This window comes from Callorhinus ursinus, unplaced genomic scaffold, assembly GCF_003265705.2.
Source record: "Callorhinus ursinus isolate GAN/ISIS: 27379988/994484 unplaced genomic scaffold, GSC_fseal_2.0 scaffold6, whole genome shotgun sequence".
NCBI classification, from domain to species: Eukaryota; Metazoa; Chordata; class Mammalia; order Carnivora; family Otariidae; genus Callorhinus; species Callorhinus ursinus.
Window position 1 is genome coordinate 19,983,153 of NW_027397068.1, and position 22,786 is coordinate 20,005,938.

A 22,786-nucleotide genomic window follows, 5' to 3' on the forward strand; every position below is an offset into this window, starting at 1 on the left:
CTGATCTCCCTGGGACATCTCCCCTGTACTTTCCACCTGCACTCCCTAGTGAATTACTACTCAACCTTTAAGACTCAGGTTCAGTATCAGCTCCTCCTTGCAGTTTCCCATGATCCACTCTCCTCCTCCCCACAACTACACAGTTAATTGGCCTTGTGTGGCTAATTCCATAACTGTTTATTATTTTTATAAAATATTTTTCACTTGTTAATTGTTCCTAATAGTATATTTTACTGATATATACTATAATTATAAAATAATTTCTTATCTACTGATAATTTTATCTTTAAAAGTTTTATAGAATAATTATTTTAACAATAAATGTGAACTTTGATCCCATCTTAGTTTGAAATATAGTTCTCAAAAAACACCTTCTCTGTCTTCAGGGCCAGGGTGATCTGGAAGAATGAGGATCGAACCGGGGAACAAGAAACCTGGGTCAGAACCTCAGGAGAAGCCCTGACTACCTGTGTGATCCTAGACAAGGCACCTGACTGCTCAGTTTTCTCATGTTTCAAATGCAGATTTTGGCCTGATGATCTCTGAGAACTCTGAGTCCTTCCAGGACCTGTGTCTAAGAAGGGAGCCAGTGGGGAAATGGTGGACAACACAGGGCAGTGAAATAGGGGGGTCAGAACCTTCCAGTCTTCATTGTGAAGCTTTTGAAAACAAATTCTAAATTTCTGCTATTCTGAACACATCCATACCAAGCTGGATAACTCCAAGGACTACTGCCTCATCTGCACCCCCAGAGCCACCAGATTCTCAGAGCCATGTCGAGAGTCATCACCTGCCAGCAATCTATCTAGGGCAGAGCTCCCAGACTGGCTTTGTTTGTGATTCACTTGCAAACACCAGAATTATCAGGGATATGGAAAGGGATATGGAAGTCAGGGGCCGAGGAGTGGAGTCCGATGGCTCTGTGTACATGTAACAAAACTTTGTACCTCTGACTACATGATTCAGAGCAAAGTGAGACAACCAAGACTGGGGAAAGCAGGAACCAAGACAGCGCCAGGGACCTCAGTGGCACCCAAATGGGATCAATCAGATTTTTTTCACCAAGAATCTTGAAAGGTAGAATGAAAAAACCCAGACATTAGGAGTCCCCAGTCTCTAGAAGACATACGAGTAAACCCATAGAATTGCCCAGTCTGAGATTTGCTCATCCCATTCTTCCTCTAGCTCTGTGAGACATAAGAGTTTTCCCGAAGATTTATTTATCTTTTTAGAGGAGGGGAGAGGGGAAGAGGGAGAGAGAGAGAGAGAGAATCTCAAGCAGACTCCCTGCTGAGTGTAGAGCCCAACGTGGGGCTCGATCTCGCGACCCTAAGATCATGACCTGAGCTGAAACCAAGAGATGGATGCTCAACTGACTGAGCCACCCAGGGGCCCCAAGGGTTTTTCTAATTGATTTCTATTGCTTGTAACCAAATGAACCTTAACTGATACAAGCAAAGGAGTACTCCATTCCACTCCACAGCAAGTGACTCTGTCACAACATCCTATCTGGCAGATATCACTGTGACAGTATGGGCACTTAGTTGTAGTTAAAATAAATTTACACCTTGATCGAAGTTGGCTGCTCACCAGGAGGAAGCTGCTGGTGCACTGTAAAATGCAAGAATGGGGACAAAAACTACCAACCCAGAAAGAACCCAGGTTGCTGGGGAAAATGGTACAAAACCAAAATGATCAGATTTTATGGGAATAGCGATTAAGACATAATGTTATAATCATCTACATAATCAAATACGAGAAGCGGGAAAAATCTGGCTTTTTGGCAGTGTAAATGGAGGAGACGTAAGGGTTTCAGCTGAGTCTAATCTCCCGATAAGCTAAAATGATGAGCACTAATAAACTGATCAAATTTCCAGATCTTGATAGGTAATGATGACACTGCAGCTTGTGTGGATTGAATATTATTTGAAGTATGGTGTGTACATCTGTTGTCATTCTATAAGGATGACACTGTTTAGAGATCACCAAGGGGAGGGCTCAAAGAGAGGTGGGTAAACCATGTGACATGAGGAATCATTAACAGAATCAGGGATGTTTGGTTTACAAAAGAAAAGGCTTAAGAGAGTCCAGTTGCTTCATCACATATTTAAAGAACAAGCACATGAAAGAAAACCTTCATTGAAACTCAGCAGATGGAAGTAGAAACAGTGGAAGAAAATTGGAGGGAGGCAGAATTTAACCTAAAAAATAGCTTGCTATCACAATTTTCCAACAATATAATAAGCACCTAACCAAGAAGTAGACTACCCTCCCTAGAAATATACTCAAACAAGCTAACTGTTTCCGGGTATTTTAGAAAGTGCTTCCGCGTTGGATGGATGAGTGGCATAGAGGACATCCCAGTCCCTTTCAAGACGAAGATGTGGTACTTCCTGGGCAGATCCTTTCACTCACTGTCTGGGTGATTCGAGAGAGTACGTTAATTCCTCTTGGGCTTTTCAGCCTCATCTGTAAGAAGGAGACTAAATTAGATGGTCTCAAGGTCCCTCAAATTGCAAAACGCTATGACTCACAACAGAGAGGGAACAGAATGGCGGAGGAGGGAGGGTAGGCTCACAGAGTAGGAAAGAGGAGGGAGAGAGAAAGGAGGCTGGCTGCCTTTAGCGGAAAGAGAGGCTGATCTTGTAACTGGAGAAAAGAGAAGGAATCAAAAGGAAGAAAGAGAAAGATGGAAAGAAAATGGAGGGGTTCTGCCCTTCCCCAGCCCCTCCTAAGCCTATTCAATAGCTCCATCTCCACCTTCTTTATTGTTCAGCTATTTTGATAAATTTCAGCTGTCATTAACGTAGAACATGTGGTTAATACCATAGTTTTAACTTGCAATTCAATTTTATTACTGAAGGCGTCTTTTTTTTTTTCCAAACAAGGATTTCTCTGAGACCCATTGCATTTTCCTTTTATATTCATCACTTATTATAGGTTTCCAGGAGCCCCTAAATTTCCCATTTATGCTGATGTTCCCATTTGGTATGCTGAAGGTACTTCATTGCCATTCGTTATGAATGAGCTACAACAGGATTGCAACAGCGCTCAGCAAACAGCTCCTGACTTTCAGGTGTCATTACATGCAAGTTAAACTAAATGGATGAATTTTTAGCAGGAATAATGTAGTTCATGTTGACATTATTCACAGCTTTCCCAAGAAGACAGGTATTAATCAGACAACACTCGTGTAGGTCTCAGTATATAAATATTTGGGCGTCTGACTAAACAGTGCCCTAACCTTTAAAAGGCATATAGACCTTATGCTTTAAATAGGATCATCAGTATAAAGGGCAATTTAGGACAAACAAAAGGAAGAATTTCTTTGCACAGGAGTATGGATGTATATGGAACCCATTATCTCAAGAGTTTAAACAGCATACAAATAAAAATAAGTCCCCAAGAAGCATCTCGATAAGTCAGTAATCACAAAGTTCTGTGAATTCTTCCTCCAAAATCATTCATGCATCTGTCTCATTCCTTCTACTTCCATTGTCTTTACATTGGACAACATACATATACTGAAGCCTCAAAGGAAATTTTAAAAAATATAGAAACTCAGGTGTTATTTCTGGAAGTTTATAATCTAGAATGTGGGATGTAATATACAACAAGAGATGAATAGGAAAGCATGTAGGCACATGCTAGGTGCTCAATGAACAGATGAGTACTTCAGAAAATAAGAAGGGACCATTTCTCAGAGCAGGAGGATTTCCTGAAGAAGGATGAATTTAATATGCACGGAATGGGAATGGATAAGCCATCAGGATGGAAACTCTATGAACTAAGACATGATGGTAGCCTAGGGTAGACACCATTTTGAATAACTCAACTTTCTGGGTGAAGAACAGAGTTTACCTAAACAAGCTTCACAGAGGCGAGCAGGAAGATAAGAATTTAGGAACCGGATATCAGAAGCCCTTGACAAGTAGGTTAAAGAGTTGAGACTACTCTGTACAGGGTGAGGAATCATCAAAGCAAGAAGTTCTGACAAGAAGCAATAAGGATCCAAGGTGAGAGCAACAATGTGAATAGAAAGGAAGGAACAAATTTAGAAGACACTCTGCTCTTCCCTTCTGCTCTGCCCACTGCTGCAGGATTCATCCTTATCATCTTGCTGGTCTTCCACCTGAAAGTCCTCAGTGCATCCCACACAAGTCCAAACTCCTCCTTTTGGCCTCTGCCATGCTCTTCTAGTGTCTTGCACAGACCTAGTTACAAACTCACTTGCCACTTACAACAGGACCCCTCCACTGCATTCAAGCAGTCGGGGGGCACAACTATAGCACCCACAGAGTAGCCACACTTTCAAAGCATAGATTTCTACTATTTTTATAAGCCTTAGATTAACCCAAATCTTATACATAGGCAGAATCAAAACATAAATCATTATAACTTCCCTGAATCACAATTCAGGAATAAACCTTTATGAACAATTTACCCTTCATTTTTGGCTTTAGATGAGAAATTTTAATAACTAATCTTTCCCTGAGCACCTGGGTGGCTCTGTTGGTTAAGTGTCTGACTCTTGATTTCTGCTCAGGTCATGATCTCAGGGTCATGAGATCGAGTCCCATGTCAGCCTCCGTGCTGGACGTGGAGCTTGCTTAAGATTCTCTCTCTCCCTCTGCCCATCTCCCTCCTCTCTCCCTCTAAAAAGGACAAAAACAAAAACAAAACAAAACAAAATAACCTGTCCCATCAAATTCCACTAGCTTTCCATAAGGTCAAGGCCTCCTACTAGTCAATCTCCAAGCCAAGTCCACTGACAGTCATCTTACCCACTTGCCAGATATCTTTTCACATCTACATAGTTTATATTCCCATATAAAAAAAAATGACCTTATTTAGCCCCTCCAAATCACAGGACAGAACAGAGCACAAGGTGAGCCATGATTATCCATTGACTGATTGATTATATAATTGATTTTTATATGTGGATGTTAGTTGCATTCTAGGTTACTAAAAGAAAAGGATATTTGGAAATATTCCTACACGCCAAGGGGATAGCTTCAGAGTACCTCAAGATCTGAGGGCAAGATCAACCAGTTCACTGGACTAACAAAATATTTCATTCTCTTATTTTGCAATGATAAAGGAAGAAATAGAAGCCCATGAGAAGGAACAGGAAAGGTGCAGTTGCTTGGAGCAGAGCCACTGTGGTAAGAGCCTCCCAAATCTAGCCTGAGAAAAGACACCAAAGTCCTGCCCATTTAGGTGAGAACATCATTGGCTCTCCAGAGACTTATGACTATCAAACCCACATAAGAATTATTTGGTTCTCTTTCACATGCATATGCTACATTTTACAGGACGTAAAACTGGGAGTGTATTCTCACCTTCTACTGAGTCCCCAGAACAATAGGCTCCAACGAATGAATCCCACTCTGCAGCAGGGTCTCTAAACACTGAAGCAGGTCTAGCAGAGGTGGGAGAAGAGTGAGGGTAGTTTCCAATCACCTCAAGCTTAGTGAACAGGGTTTGGTAGAGAGCTCAACATTTTAGTGGCAAGGACTATATTTTAGCATTAAAAGACACAGAGATAATGGCACCATCTTAAAGGCACTTTGCCCAAGAGGACTTGTGGGAAGGTGGTAGAATTCCAACCAAGGGGAAATGGCAGAGTCATAAAGGATCAGCTAGGGAGATGCATTTGCCTGTGTCATGGGAACTGCCAGATGAAAGATCCCTAGTACTAGGGAGGTCTCCAAAGGTTCTGTGAAGGTGCCCCCCACAGAGTCATCTTTAAACATCTACATATAGGGGCACCTGGGTGGCTCAGTCGGTTAAGTGTCTGCCTTTGGCTCAGGTCATGATCCCAGGGTCCTGGGATCGAGCCACCAGGGGGCCTGCTTCTCCTTCTCCCTCTGCTACTCCCCCTGCTTGTGCTCTCTCCCTCACATACACACACATTCTCTCTCTCTCTCTCAAATAAAGAAATAAATAAGATCTTTTTAAAAATCTACAAATATCTACAACCATTTTGGTGGCACTCAAGTTAGACATGTTTTCCTCTGCTCTAACCCCAGAACGGTCAGAAGTCACAGCTAGCCAATGCGTGTATGAAGTGGGGAAGGGGTAAGGAGGTAGAGGTTGACAGAAGACATAAAATAAAGGTCCCATGCCCTTCTGATGGAGACTCAAGCAAAGCAAGGGAGCAACTTCCCTGTTGAATGCAATTCAGAATTTTGATTATTACACGACTACCCATATTCATAACAGAACTGTACCTGTTCTGAGAGACTAAAGAGATCCCCAACTTTTCACTACCCGAAAGTAAGTAGATAAACAATGAGGCTTGCCTAAAATTTCATCCAATATTAGGGAGAAAACTAGCCCTACAGAGACTGACTTCGAAGGGGCAATTTAAAAACCAATAATAATAAGTTGTTTATAATCATATCTGACATGTCTGCTTTTAAAGTACTAGTTGTGGGGCACTTGGGTGGCTCAGTCAGTTAAGCGTCTGCCTTCGAGTCAGGTCATGATCCCAGCGTCCTGGAATCAAACCCCGTATCAGGCTCCCTCCTCAGTGGGGGGTCTGCTTCTCCCTCTCCCTCCTCCCTGCTTGTGCTCTCTCTTTCTCTCTCTCAAATAAATAAATAAATCATATATATATATATATGTATATAAATGTTAAGGTACTGGTTGCATATATAAGACGGTATAGGAAAGAAACCTCACAACAATAGCATGAGCTCAAATTCCTCATATCAGGGAAGAGTTGAAGTAGGAGGAGGAAAAAGTAAAAAAAGAAGTCTTATCTCCTACCTACCAGGAATTTCTCCCTCTATTTTTGTGTGCAGAGATCAGGCTAAATCCATACATGCCAACACTCAAGCAAAGAAAGTATCACTAACATCACTCTGCTTTCTATAGGATGCAAAAACTGATAGCTAAAAGGAATAACCTTCCAAGGCTCCCAAAGAAAGCCATACACAATCTTAATGGATGTAGTCTCATTCGTAAGTTAAATACACTGTAATACACAGAAACAGTATAAAACCAAGAAATGGTCAATGTTCCTCACACTAGAGGCTCCAACACAAGGATTTGTGGGGCAGCATAAGACAGCAGGGGTGGAGAAAAATGCAGTGCCAACCATGGGCAGGATTTGGGATTCAGACCCATGGTCTGTGTGTGTCAAGGATATGGGAGCTATTTGAATTACGGGGCTATAACTCCATCGAGAGAGCCTGAGGACTGCACAAAACCACTTGAGCCTACAAAAATTACTACCCCATATTTCAGTCACCTGTGGTTTGTTCTATGAGTAATTTACTGTCTGCCTCTGCCCAGTATATCATGTCAAACTTCAAACTTTGGAGATCTCTTTGCAATTTGATCTTTTACCGGAGAATCTGCCCATCCCTGTAAGCAATCTTTATTGAGCATTTACTACATGAACTATGCTGTGGGAGAAGGGAATTATGCGGTTTCTTTCGGAACCCTAAACCCCTGAAGTTATCTGACACCAGAAATCAGACATCCTACAGCCAGCGAGAGAGCCCTGCCTGGGGAATAAATACCCCACAACGAGCAAAGCAAATGCTTGATGAGGGTGCAGCTACACATGTTTGTGGGTGGGGTTCCCACAGTGTTCCATCCGAAGAGTTTCCCGAAGCTAATATGCGCTCCTAGGAAAAGCTGCAGCACAGTGACTTGTAGAAGCTGCTTTTAAGGGGAAAGCAGATGCTAAGACATAAGGTACATGCACCCAATCAGCCCACACCACCTGCCACCAAGCAGCTGCTGGAAAGCCTTGTCCTTCCCCACCACAAATGTGTTCCGTGTCCATTTTAGCCCTTTAAAGACAGCTTTTTGCCTCCTGTATCCCTTCAGTGCTAAGCTATTTACCTAAGATGCTGACAGTGGAGACGGGGTCCTTGACAGTGGGGGTCATCTCAGAAAGATGAGGCTCCAGCAGTACCTTACACTTATCACAGCTCAGAACACGTGGTCTCTGGACCACCATTCTTAAACATCCAATCTTCTGAAAGTCTTTTTTAACCAAAGAAAGACACATTTTCTCCTTTCTGTTTCAGAGAGAGGGCACATCCGGAAGTGTGACGAGTTGGAAAGGTAAGTTACCGTCAGTATAGCAAAAGCAGGAGGACAGTAGAGAGAGGCACGGATGGGTCCCTCTCTCGCATTCTTGCGCTGGAAGGATGCCCCCCACCATGGGCTCCAAGCCATCTTATTTGTCCCTCTCTTGTGGTATTTATCAGCATCTATCTTTTACCGGAGTTTTACGTCTTACCTGCCAGTGAGGGTAGAGTCGGTGTCTGATTAAAGAAATGAAAGAGAACACCTTTCTCTTTGGCTGTCTCTCCTTGTGGGAAGTCTGGTGAAAGGAAGGCATTCAGCTGAGAAAACAGAAGAAAATCAACTACAGTCAACCATTTGTTATCTATGTGAATAGAAGAGGAAAAAAATGCCGATAAAATTTGTTTTACAACAGCATCATCCCTTCGGTGGTGGAATGACAGGTAAAACAAAGTGGCAAATTCACAGTTTGGTAGCTCTGGGGTTTGGTGTGTGAGGACAGGAGGGCAGCGGTGGGAAATACGGCAAGTGAGAGAGGCAGGTTCCAGGGCACGGAAAGCCTTTCATGCCTGTACTTTATCCTGAAAGCTACCGAAGCCACGTGGACACTTGCCGTTTTTGAGTAGCTTGGCAGTGCTCGCTTCGGCAGCACAAATACTAAAACTGGAATGATACAGAGAAGATTAGCATGGCCCCTGCGCAAGGATGACATGCAAATTCAGGAATAGCTTGGCAGCAAGGCGGAGAATGGGTTTGAGGGAGGCGGACCAGAAGGAAGGAGCCTGGAGAGAAGAGAGCAGCCCTAGAAGGTGAGGCTGAGCTGGGGAGGAGATGAATTCAAACTGGCTGCAGGAAGCAGAATCCACAGGACTGGGTGACTCCAAGGGTCTTGCTTAGCTACTGAGAGGCTCAGAAACATGGGGGGAAAGGGGATTATCAGCTCACATCTGGACAGGTGGAGACACCCACAGGCAGCCTCCCACAGGCGTAGGTACATGCGGGTCTGGGCTTAGAGATGGGGAAGTGTGCAGCATCTCTTTATAGAAGGTGGCCAGCAATGTGCGTGGTGAGCTCCTCTGGGCAGCAGGTGGTAGGAACCCTAAGGACCCTGCCACGTAGAGGTGTTTTCTCCTTTTTCAGTCATCCCCCCAGGAACTCCCTCTCTAAGGAATCAAGGTGAATGAAGTGTGTGGGGCCAATGGCCATGACCACCAGAAGTGAAGTACATGAACCAGGGATAACCCACATCTCAGAGAGCCCCCAACAGAGAGCCAGGGTCTGTCTGAATACGGAACAAGGACCTGGTGACAGGGTCTGAGTGTGTTCTAGAAGAAGGCAAAGACCACCCAGTTGGCTGAGAATGATTCGGCATAAGTTAATTAGGTCAAGTCATTTCTGCTTCAACATAAGCACCCTCCATCCTCACAGCCTCTTCCTCAAGAGGTTGTGTGGTCTAGCCACACACCCGCTAGAATGGTGTAGAGCCAGCAGTGCACGGCACGGTCAAAGCCAGACTCTTAGACCCCAGCTCTGCCGTTCCCTCGGCGGAGATCCGGGACAAGTCAGTTAACCTCTCTTCGCCTCCGTTTCTTCATCTGTAAACTAGACATGATGCTGGTGGTGAGGATGCTGAGGAAGGTGGTGGTGATGACAGTGGCATCGTGGTGACAGTGACAGTACCTGTGTCGCTGGGTCATGGTGAAGTTTAAATGAGTTAAGGTACATAGGTTGCCAAGAACATGGCGTTTGGCACGTAGTAAGTAATATGTAAATGTTAGCTGTTAGTAGCTGATTGGATCACAAAATTCCTCCTTCCGACATGATGAGAATCAACAAAGCAGGACGTGAAATCACTTGACAAAGAAGTGGAATTCAACCCTGGGGGACGATGAAAGGAGGTTTGACCTGGAAGGTACCTGAAAATCAACCTGCAAGAGCCCTCGTTTTGTACATGAGGACACCAGGTGTCCGGGGCCAGGGAGTTACTGAGACAGTATCCTAAAGACAATGAAACATTATACAAATGCAGGGTGCTAAAGCCTTTTCATCGCTCTCTAGCCCATTTGCTTCCACGATGCCTTTGGGGGCTGCAGCGTCTCTTTTCCCCCTTCATAAGTTCCAATCCCACATGGTTCCTCATGTTCGGTGTGGCTAACCCCAAACACCACTCTCCCCCCACACCAGTGCCCCTTCTCCACATTTCCTACACCTGGCAGTGGGCGTCCGCAGTCTCCCAGCATTACCTCCTTACCGGGTCCTCTCCTTCCCCGCATCAGGGAGTCAGCATTTCCTGCGCTCTGTGGCTGGCGGCTCCCCCTCCTGATTCCCCCCTGCACCCCTGCCCCACTTCTCGCCTCTACTCCAGCTGCTGAGATCGGGCCCAGCTGCTCTGTCTTGTCTGACTGGTCCTGCAACCCTGCAGCCGGGCTGTCATCAGACACATCTTATTTAAATACTCTTTCCTCATGTTCGTCCCCTGCTCAGAAGCCCTCCTTACCTTCAGAGGGATGACTTCCAAACCATCCGGCCCAGTCTTCCTCCTCACTTCCCCCCTTCTTATGCTTGGGCCACCAGTGAATCTGGACTCTCTGACATCCCTGAGCAGTCCTAAAATGTCCACTCTTGGCCCTGGAACACACGGGCTGGCTAGAGGGAGGTCTGTGAGGGTGGAGAAGGAGGCAGCAGGCTTCCACACAATGAATAGGGGACATAGGAGGGTGGGGGAGGGGCCCGGGGCTGCTCCCTGCCACCAACAGCCCTTCCCTCAACTCTCCTCCTCCCTTTCGAGGCTGCCCGTGACGTTTAGTCAGGGTTTACCTGGATGTTTACATGCTGAGTTTGCGTTACCTAGTGTGCTTGCCCAGACCAAACACACACCCCCGGGTAGGTGAACCTCCAATCTAACAGGCCCTCAGCTGGAGATGACCCCCTAAGTCTTCACAACGAGTGCACCACCACCACGAAAATAGACCAGGTAGCTCTTGCGCACACAGGGCAGCAACACAGTCATTACCATGAGGGAGGAAGCTGGTCCTCTTTCCTTGTTTTCCAGAGTTTTCTTTCATCCACGGGATCAGCTACTTTAACTTTGGTAGGTCTTAAAAGAAATGTCTGTGGCTAATGGGAACCAGCCTCACACGGCTGGCAAGTGCTTCATGGGTGTTGACAGTGGCATCTTGTACAAACAAAATAGACAGCCCTGGGAAAGCAAGGACACCAACTGCCCTGACTCTTCTCTAAAAGGAAAGAAGGACAAAACTATGAAAAATCAAGTCATGGGATGTTCAGTAGAACCAGCAGCCAGGCATTTCTCCTAACACTTCTGAGAGCACAGCGCGTTGGGAAGGCGAGCAACCCTCTTCCTTCTGATGCCTCTGAAAGCAAGGCGAGCAAGCTTCCCTAAGGGGAGAGACACGAGGCTTGAGTCCAGCACCTCCACACAAGTTCTAGAAGGTCTGGAGCTAACTTAAGTTGAAGTGGATATAGATATGTCCCAAAGCATTTTCAATTATGGGCCTATGTTAGTAAGGGTCTACATTAGTAAGCAGGGTTGACTAGTTGGGATTTATAAGTCAAGAGAGAAAGGAAGTCTAAAAACCAAACTATTATCTCTAGAATGTGGGATTACGGTATTCTCTCAGTTTCTACTTAATAGATATTCCCGTGGTTTGGGAAGTTTGGGATTTTGGCTGTTACCTTATTGCGATATTCTCTAAATGCTAAGATGTTAATACGTGAATAATAGTTGGTCACACTTTCTAGGTAGGATTTTGAACATCCTAAATGTCTCTCTCAATCCCAACATGCCCTGAGGCCCAGCTATCTTTTGCGGTTCATTGCCAGGCACATCTGTGTGGAACACTTAGTAATATTTGTATTTCTAAAAACCTCACTGCAAATCTATGACTTAAGCACATCTTAGTCACTTTACCCTAATTTACCTCCCCAAGTCTCCTTCCTCATCTACAAAATGGGAGTCATAATTACTTCATTGAAGAGGTACAAAAACTAAGTTAGACACTATTGATGGAAGGGGAAATTGCTCTCCCATCAGGCCTATTGCCCAGGGGGAAGGTCTTAACAGGGTCCTGCTCCCACTCTCTCCTCTTCTTCTCTCTACCAGTGGACATCACTCCCCAAAAGCTCTGGGCAAGATCTAAAGGCAGGAGAGGGCAGGAGAGCATATTCAAAGACCTGTTTTTCTACAAAAAAAAACACTCATTTGAATTTTTGATCCAAAAGTTATATGCCTAAAAAATTCATTACCTCTGTTTTAACTATACAAGAGCCTTACAAGGAAAAGATCTTCCCAAGAATCTAAGAGACCACCACTTAACAGTATGTTAGCTGCAAAAATTTCAGATTTTCCTCATGAGTGTAAAGTTTAAATTTGCAAAAGAGAAGCAAGTGGGAATAAAGACATTCACAGCAAGCTATTTCATAACTGCTAGTTATCATTTACACATCAAATACATACAGCATTGAGACCAAATGTACAGAATTTCCACATTTATATACAGTAATCAACATAGTACACAATTCAAATCTATCTTACAATCAAGTGTACAAGTTTAAATATGGCTTTATAAACTACTAACAATAACTGTGCTAAAGTAACTCATAGGTCCAGAAATAAACACTGGAATGCCACCTCCACATTGAGGCCCTTGTTCAGCAAGATGCCATTCACTGTGTTTGCAAAACAGATGGTGCAGGTAAATGCTTCCAGGCCGTGTCCACCCATCAGCCCCCAAGCAGCTGAAACGTGGGATCAAATGATACCAACATCAGTCCTTCTACCTCAGATATCTGAAAATGAATCTGTGCATCTTCCACACATTTGGAGATGTGGGGTTATAAACAAATAGAAGAGAGATATATAATCAGTGAGATGATGGTTACCAGGAATTATCGGAACATGCTTTTCAGATCGGTACTGAAATTCTCAAGCAATACATCCTGTATTTGCATTAATTGTTTTTCCCCCTCCTATCTTTTCTTATTTTGCTTAAATCCATGGACTGTGAAATCTTTCAGAAATTTCCAAAACATTCTAGATCAAGTGGTCCCAAAAAATAGAATTAAAAACAGCTCGTGTAAAGGGGACATCTCTTTCTCACTGTTCTCTTCCCCAACCAAAAATGCCCATTTTAAGTAAAAATAAATACACACATACATACATTCCTTGACCTACGATCATGCGCCCATGCCTATTTTACATCCACTTTGCCACAAATGTTACATACACATTCTTTAATCGATTGCAGCCTTCTAGGTGCTCCCCTTAAATACACCTTGCCCCGTTCCCTAAACTCTATTGAGAATAGTCTTTGAAAAATTCTATGTTTGCCATGGTTTTTCATGTACATATCAGTAAGCAGTGTGAGCAGTGTGTGTGTGTGTGTGTGTGTGTGTGTGTGTGTGTGTGTGTTTACAAATAAATACACTAAAGGGCAAGCTCAGAAAGTTTTACCGTGGGGTGAATGAGCACAAAGGTTTGGAGACCACTACCTCAATATAGATCATTTGGGGTGTCTTCCTTTAAAAGACATCTATAAAACAAATATAAATTACTTTGTACATTTTATATTTATAAAATGGAAACCATATGCCACAAACCCTTTTGAGAAACTAGAAGGAAGTTCCAGAGTCAAAGAAATGGGGTGGCGGCCAGCGCTCCGCTCTCAGCTGCTCCCCTACTTCCCAGGCTTGGCTTCAGGTGAGACAATCCCGGAGCTTGAGCATATAAATTAAGACAAAGATCAATGTAACTTTAGTGCTTCCTGCACCGGTCTTTTGTATATCCACAAGCAACCCCTCCCTATAGATTGCATGTGTTTTTGATTGATGAGCCTGGATTCTGTATTGTGGTACTAAAGCCACCACTGAGACAACTTCTGATGTGCCTGACACATTCTAGCACAGCCATACCACATGGCTGCCTGAAGCCGTCACATCTGTCACCTCCCACTCTGCAAAATCCTAATACCACCCGATGAAGGATTCAGACCCTCATCTTCCCGACCATCACCACCGTGTGAGTTGTCAGACACTCTGCATGATGCACATCTCTGGGGAAAACACATGTTTACAATAAGCATGATCCCGTGAGATGGATTACTTGAGGTAATCATTTTGACAGGAGGAACACAAACATGTCACCCCTACTGAAGCAGAGATGTCTCAAAAATTTGAGCACTGTTTTTAATCTTATTGCTGCAAGAGAAGTCAGATACAATTTGTTTAAAGTAAAAATACAATCATTTGGACATGGTTTGTGTTTGAATAAGCCAAATGGGATCTCTTATCGAGAGACAGAAGCAAATAGGACACAACACTTCCAATTCTGAACAACTTGTTAAAGGGAAAAGTCCACAGATTGCTGTTCTGTTTTGTTTTGCTTTTTAAGAGGAGGAAAAATATCCAAAGGATTTCTCTTTCCTAGCCATCCACTGAACAATTGTATTCTCTCTGCTATCTGTTTAGACACAGCTAATTAACATAGCAATTCAGGAGCTGAATCCTATTGTTTTTAAAGCCACAGGTAGTTTTTAAAAATACTAAAGAAAGGAAAAGGTTTAACTATCATTGATAAATGAGTCACTCTATTCCGACCACAAAGTAAAAAAAAAAAAAGATGCCTGCTAAAGGGGGGGGGTTGAATTAGTCATATTTAGTAATACTACTTTTTATAAAATTAGCCATTATCATAAATATATATTGTTCTACAATTGGTGGATTGTTTCAAAATATTTAAAGCTGCAATTAGGGACAACAACAATTTTTAAAAATCCAAGAAGGCCATCAAGTTCATTGCTGACATTATTTAATTATGTAAGAACACTAAAGTCTCTACCAATCTTTTATTCTAGGTAACTTGTCTCTCCCACTAAAATGATCACAGTGTTGGTGCTGGCTAGACCACATTCATAAGTTAGTTTATTATTGCAATGGGCCCCTCTATTTATCTACAAGTTTTACAATTTAGGACAATAACCTTCTTGAAATTTGAGCATCCCACTTTGTCATAATCTAGCCAGCAACGGAAGTTTCAGAGAGTCGTGTTCTGGGGACAAATCCCCTGCCTTGGCAAGAGCAAGAATGCTTGAGGGGGTCACACTGTCAGCCCCAAGAGAGCTGAGTCACTTTCCTTTAAGCTATTTTCAGTTTCCTCTGTAACCATCTCTAAAGACCAAGGCCAATATGTTACTCATTCCAGTTATCTTATCCTGAAGGTTAAGGAACCTTAAATATCTTTCAGATATTCTTTAAAGTCAGGGACTAAAAACTCAGGTTTCTGGTAAGGAATTCAAATGAAGAAAACATTCAAGATGTGTTTGCATTTACTCCTGGCACTAGCAAGAGCGCTCCAGGCAAATGGGACCTCCTGCCCCACCCACCAAGGGGATCCTTTCAAATTTCGCCAAGTTTCACCCAGTCCACTGGAAGCAACTAAATAAAGGTCAAGCACTCCACAATCATACATAATTGATGGCTGGACCTATTAAAGATGGGTTGCCAGAGTTCAGCATTCAGACTTAGAAGTATTTGTCATCAAATGTACTTTCATCGATTCTTGTTCAACTTAAACAGCACTGCACATAAAGGAGAGCAAAGGATCTTGGATCATAGTCAGGAGCAATAAAAATAACTTCACCCTGTTAAAAAAAAAAAAAGAAGACGACGACAACGACAGAGAAGAACCTGAGTAGTTACCTATCAACAAAGGCACCATCCTTTTATTGAAAATACACTCAACAATTATCCTATGAATGAATAAATGAATGGATGAATACAGGAAAATGTGATTGTGCAGATCTTTTCCTATAAGGAACAATCCAGCCTCTTCTCTCCTACCTGAAGCCCCCAGCTGGTCAGCCTACCCATGTGGAAGTGGTAGGTTCGAGAGATGATATGAAGCTCACGTGGCCCTGAATTGATTTTGATAAACTAACTTTTTCGATGGTTTAAAGATAACCAACAAAAACATTAACAATAAAACCTTGTCAGTTTCAAAATGCCAAATCTGTCAAAACAAAGCTATTTTCTCAATTAATGTAAGACAGCTCTTCTTCCTTCCTTCCCTGTCACTCAACACACACTCAACACGGATAATAAGACATTGCTTTTGCACACACATCCCATACCAATTTTTCTCCTCTCTGAATAGGTCAAAGGCAAGAAAGAATGAACACTAACAACGGTCACTTTTAAAGACTCTTTATATAGAAGGCTTCTTCAGCTGGGGTCCGTGAGCCCCCTAAGGAATCCATGGATGATTTCAGGTCTCTAAATCTGAACTTACATGTAACATTTTGTATATTTGCATATATGTATTTTTCTGGTAATAAGGTAGAGGATTTTCATAGGATTATCAGTGGCATCTCTGACATCAATTTAAAACCACTACCTTTTAGTGCGTGGTCTGCTTTTGGGCATACCTTTCCCGTGCAGCCATCAGGGAAGGAAATGGTGAGTGCTGTGTTTCCAGAGGAAGGGGAGACTATAATGAGCTGGGAAGTCTTCTTGCAGAATTCATGAAGCTGGGCCTTGAGAGGTCGGCATGAGTTGGGCCAGTGGACAGGAAGGGCAGGCATCTCAGGAGAGAGGCTAGCATAAGCAGAGGCAGAGTGGGGACGTGAGGCATGTTTAGGCAACGGCAAGCAGACCAACCTGGATGCACTGGCTGGCTCACATGGAGGAGCCCTGGGAGACACCCCAGGAAATGAGATGAAGGAAGACGTGAGAATACCAGGCCCCAGGGAGTGGCCCTCACCCTGAGGCAATATGGTACCCCCTCAGGGCCAGAGCTTTTTAAAAAAATTAATGGTGATGGGTGGAATGGATCAGGGAAGTGACCAAGCCTTTAAAAGAGGCTATCATAGTAGTCTAAGCAAAAGATGCCCTAAAATTAGGGTGCCATGTCTGTTCTGTTCACCACTCTATATCCAGTGTGGGTCCCAGGGCCTGGCACAGGGTAGGTGATCAGTAAATATGCAATGAGTGAGCATATGGGAATGGATTCTTAAAAGATAAGTAACAAAGAATAATGAGTCTTGGTGACTTGGTATCATTCACGGAGCCTAGCAGTGCCTTGCACAGAGTAAATCCTAACAAAAGATCTCTGAATTGGTCTGGACCAGGCTGAAGAGACATGGAGGACAAGAGTGGAAGACCCCGAGCACTCTTTGAGAGAGGCTGGGGACACGCTGGTTCCACGAGCATGAAGTGACTTCTCAGGGGACATGGAAAAGGAAACCAAGTCAGAGTGGTGTAACAGCAAGAACCATCTAAGGCAAGGTGAAAGACTTCAGTCCGGGTCCTGCCCTGCAAATGAATGTGCATGTGACACGGAGCCAATAACAACCTCAGAGGCCCTCTCGTAAGGAGCTTTCTACAACTAACCCATGGCCCAGCTATACATTGCTATGATTCTACACTTTCTCTCAGATAATCTGGGCAAGACCCAGGAAGCTAAAATCCCTAGCTCTTCCTTTCCTTGAACTCTATTTCAGGAAAACATATCCTAATACCTAATAGCACAGTACACACAGGCTGGGCTCACTGGAGAGCCAGAGGGTAGTTGTGATTCGAGTCCAAGTTGTTCTAAGTCTATGATCAGTCACCTGGGTAGCCCATGGCCTCGGGAGCATCACTGTTCACAATTCATTATGTTACAACAACAGAATGGTATCAACTTATACTGCCCTTATATCTACTCTGTCATACGCAGATTAAATCATACCACGGCTGCTCCTCAATCCTGAGGAGTGGGGACGAGGGGCAAAGGAAGAGGGACAGAGGGGCAGAATTTATTTTTACAATGACAGGTTAAAAAAAAGAACAGGTGGCTAGCGGGTCTTCTGCCCAACCAAGAACATCTGTTAATGATCACACTTTCCTTAAGTTACTTTCCAGTAAAAAAGAAACACAACTTGAACAAGTAAACCAGATAACCAAAATGTCCCCTAATTTCTTGTTATTTTTTCTTATAAGTAGCACCTGTTCACCATACTGGAAAATACTTCAAATCTGGAGAGCTTAAGAATGAAAGATAAAATTAAAATTAAAAAGATAAAATTAAAGCCCTCCCAGTAAAGGCTACCCAGGTCATCAACACCACACCGATTCTGTCTTGGTCATTTTGTTTCCATAACCCACGCTGAAAAGGTAAAACCTGGGGATATTATTCCAGGGTTCCAAATCAAGTTACACCTACAAAATGTTGGCTACCCAGTCATGACCTGTCAGGCTAGTACCCAAGACTCCAAGTGGTAATGTCCATTCAAGCCCCTGTGAGAGGTACCTAGATAGAATAACTAACTTTACAATGAACACTGGCTCTCCAATACTTGCCCTCCAAGCAATGCAGGATAAAAAAATATGGGGCTCTACACAGTCATAACTTAATCATTCCTGAAGTAAAGATACAACACATCTGGTGCTATATAGTAAGAATAAATTGTGGGCAAAATTTCAAACACAACTCTTTCCAGCTAGGGGAAGGGACAGGGCAACTGGGTCTTTGCGCGGCTAGGTCTACAGCCCATCCGTTTATTGTATTCAAATTTCCAAGCCCACAGTTTCCCTAGTCACACAGAACTACCACCAGCTGACCTTGGAACATGCTTGTTTGTTAGAGACAAAAGAGGTGAACAGTCCTCCCAAGTGACCCTGGAGATAAAACACGCTCATCCATTCATATCTTCTCCACCACATTTTCGTGAGGCACCAAACAGTCCTCTCAAAGATGAATGGTTTTAATAAGCTACTAACAGCTGGGTTTCCTGTGCAGTAAGAATTTCTAACTCAGGGCAACTCCGCATTTCCTCCCAGTTACATATGTCCTACACGGTTGCTTCAATGGTAAACAGCCTCAGCAACTCTCCCCCTTTACCTCTTTGTTGAATCCACAGCATTTTAGGATTGTTTTTGCAAAAGCCATATTCAAAGAGAGTCTTTTTCAAGCAAAGTACATGAACTTCTCAGCACACGTTGCGGTCTTTAAAGCAGTGCCTCTCAAGTCCCACAATGAATAGCCATTGCCCAGTGCGTCTGTGGTGATCAGGAGTAAAGCAGTTCTGCTTGCCCTTATAAATCTTAACACTGACTCTCCTAGCCCAAATGCATGGCCATCACCCCGGCATCTTCACCCCATATTTCACTGGAAAATGTTCTAAGTCAACAAAAATGATGTCTTCAGAGACAGAGTGCCTTAGTAAATACAGTAACCACAAGGGTCCATGTGCTCTACGGGGAAGGAGAGGGAGCCCAGGGAGGCTATGGGAGATCCTTAAGAAACATTAAGATTTGTCTTCAGCATTGCCTTCCTCTCATGGGGCAATGGCTGAGAACACTGGAAAAGTTGCATTAGTAAAACTGCATAGAGTCTACACTGCACAAAGTGCTTTGATACCAGTAACATGATCCTCTTCATACTTCATCTTTTCAATACATCTTGCAAGGTTTGTTTTCAAAAAGACATTACAAGCCGGCAAGCGTCTGCTTAGAAAAAGCAGTCAAATCCTTTCCCCTTCACCTCTATGAAACCCATCATATTCCTGAGCTTTAAAACCCTCAGATAAACCACACAGAGGCAACTTAACCCTCGGGAGTCAACAAAGGCCAACATTCCAGTGTGTGTTCAGGCAATGAAAGAAAGACTTCTGCAGGTACACAGCATTGAAGACTGTTTGGAGCTGTTGACGATCTGTAAAAATATGTTCAAGGTTCTTTCAACAAAAGATTTCGATTCAAGCAAGATCACAGGGAAGAGCGAGGCCAGCGTCTTAGCTGCGCCTTTGCACGTGTCTCGTCTGCTCGGTTTTTGCGCGTGACTGTGGCTGTTGTTGGCTGGATATGCAATTCCTTTGCCCTCGAATCTTCTTCATACGTGGGAAGCACAATCAAGACCAAAATGCTGTGTTTATGTCACAGCTCTTCCAAGAGGTTTAAAGCGCCGAATGTTACCACATGAATCCTCACAACACCCCTGTGAGGTAGGTAGGTGGAGAGTATTGTCAGCCCCACCTTACAGGCGGGGGAAATGAGGCACACAAGAATTAAGGGACTTGCCCGAAATCACACAGCTAGTCACTGGCAGGACTGAGAAGAAAACTTGTACTGACTAGCACCTAGCACAGTGCTTTGCACATAGTAGGTGTTCACTGAATATCTATGGATTTTATTTGAATTATCTCAACATACAATACACACACATAAAATACAAGCAGCCACCATAGAACATTTGTCTCCTACATTTCTCCTGATGACTTCGCTCATTACTTCGAACCCACGTGGATGAAGGATGCTCGAGAATCCGTCTCACAACTAAGCCCTCGGGTTGAAGAGGATCTACATAAACACGACCCACAGACAACCTGTTCTTGCACCTGCTCTACCACACAATGTTAGTTTTCTAATGAAAACGAAAATGGATTTCAGGAACCATGCTGACTTTTTTTTTTTTTTTTTTTTGCCTGTTTGTTTTAAATGGAGCCATCTGAATGGTTCTGTGTTTTGTTTGTACAAAAAGAAATAAGGCTGCTAGAGTCCAGTTAGCTTGTGAGAAGTGTGCCAAGCACGAAGATCTCCTCCCAGCTGAGATGGATTTCTACCTGGGCAATTGGACCAACCCCAGGGTGTGGCAGCTCCGGCAGAAGAGGGTCAGCGAGGCTGAACATCACTTGCACTGTTCGTGGTCCGTGTAGTCATCCATGTCCACGTCAGAATCAAAGAGCGAGTGTCCAGTGAAATCCGTATCTGGGGTTCTGGAAAAACTGTTCTCTGCTCCCTCATCTTCAAAGGTCTCTGTCCTTGAGTAAAAGCTGAAATCCAGCAGGGGTGTGTGGGTTTTGCTGCCTTCGCTGCTCTCCTCAGACTCATAGATGGTGTTGTCATCATCGTGATGCCACTCGGGCCAGAATTTCCTCCTTATCCTCTCACAGTACATGGCAAGGTTGATCAGCTCACCTGTGGGGGGGTGGGGGGTAAGGAAAGCCAGGGTTAATTCTCAAAGGCAGCAGTCTCTCAGCTAGCCACTTGGCCCAGGGAACTGGGAAGAATATGGTCGGGGAGACGTTTACAATGTTTTTCCACAGAGGGACCATCAAATATTTAGGTTTTCATGCACATAAGAAGAAAGGTGAGCGGGGAAAGTTACATTTGTGAGTGGGCTGAGTGAGATTTAGGAGAGAGTCTTATGGTGATGAGGGGAGGTCGGTAGTTTATCCAAAATGGCAGCTAAACTACCATCATTTGGCTGTGTAAAGCATTATAATTTTATGTTTGCTTATCAACAGAACTGGTGCTTCGATGGTTCATATTTAAATTAATTTATAGCCCATGAAAATACAGCAACGGTTAGTTGGGCTAAGTCAGCCAGAAGTAATCATTCATTTCACAAATATTTGTAGTGTTATTAAGGACTGGGTACTATGCCAAGTAGTTGGAAAAAGGTATGTTAAGATGTAAATTTTTCCCTAAATAATCCTAAGTAAAATGGGTAACTCAGAACTGTCTATGGATGAGTGTGCCCACAGGCGCATTTAGTAAAACAGGTATTTTTTTTTTAATTTTTTTAAATAAAACTGAACAGCTACACCCATAATTACATTCCCACTCACTGGGCTACTTCTTTTTCATGCGAATCAAAGGAACGCTTTTGTTAAGTTGCTAAAATTGTCCAAGCATTTGTCCGAAACATGACACAGAATTTGACATTCATTTCTTAATTCCCAATGAAAAATGAAGAGAGTGAGTTTTTGCCTTCGATCCACCAGATGGCAACATTGCTTACAATACATAATTTGTCACTATCCCTTACAGAATTTCATCGCCCTAAGAATATTCTTTGGATGTTTGTTTTTTAAAAGTCATATAAACATCTACTTATTATATAGATGATCCATGTTTTATTGCAGAAAATTAGAAAGTGATGGATATGCAAAAAATAAAAGCATTACCAATAATCACATCCACTGTAATAACATTTTTATGTTCTTCCGGAAATGTATATACTTATATACACACTTACATATATTTACACTTCCTATTTAGCATTTACTATATATTGTTTCTTACTCTACTTTTTCCCACTTGACAAACTATAATAAAAAACTTTCAATTTCACACTATCACCTTGATAACTGCACAGTAGTTCATTATTCAGATGTACCATAGTTTCATTTTGTTTTTACCACACCCCCTTTACGGCCATTTCGGTTGTTTCTATATTAATGCATCTATTGATTATAGTCTTTATTTTATTTTCTATCAAAGAATATAATACATTCTCATTTTGGAAAATCAGAAGTCTGTATATAAAAATGTATACCATTTAGATAAGGAAGAAAACAAAAGGCACCTATCAATCTCATCAAGGTCATCACAATTAACATTTTGGTGTAATTTATTTCAGCATATTTTCTATTTATTTATTGTCATTATTACTACTTCCTGTTACTTTGCATAACATTATTATATACATTTTCCCATGAAAATTTTTCAAAACTTGATTGCTGCTCTACTTCAATAAGCCTGTTCCCTATAAAACATAAAGAAGCGAATCCCTCTACTCCATGGACACTAGAAACCGGTGGATTAATATTGGTTCCAGGTCACTATTTTCAGTTGCCTTATATCATCACAGTTCCACTCACACTATGTAAGAGTCCATTCTGGTTGCCCCCTACTCGGGGATTGTACGTACATACACGCCCAGGAGCCAGAAGCCGAG

At 42.9% G+C, this 22,786-nt stretch overlaps 1 protein-coding gene and 1 non-coding gene across 6 annotated transcripts in view; one reads left to right on the plus strand and one right to left on the minus strand.

The window, feature by feature from the left end:
- Positions 1–8,682: 8,682 nt before the first annotated feature.
- Positions 8,683–8,789, plus strand: LOC112819443 (U6 spliceosomal RNA). The gene has a single exon (XR_003206843.1). It is a non-coding gene; the product is annotated as a U6 spliceosomal RNA (small nuclear RNA).
- A 3,684-nt stretch (positions 8,790–12,473) lies between these two features.
- The window catches only part of FAXC (failed axon connections homolog, metaxin like GST domain containing), a 76,006-nt gene continuing 65,693 nt past the window's right edge, over positions 12,474–22,786 (minus strand). For 4 of the 5 annotated variants that reach the window (XM_073893692.1, XM_073893691.1, XM_073893689.1 and 1 more), the window contains one exon: positions 12,474–21,021. In XM_073893692.1, the coding sequence (XP_073749793.1) occupies positions 20,732–21,021 (290 nt within the window). In that variant the 3' untranslated portion in view covers positions 12,474–20,731. The remainder of the gene's footprint in view (positions 21,022–22,786) is intronic. The other variant, XR_012378506.1, reaches the window with a different exon arrangement.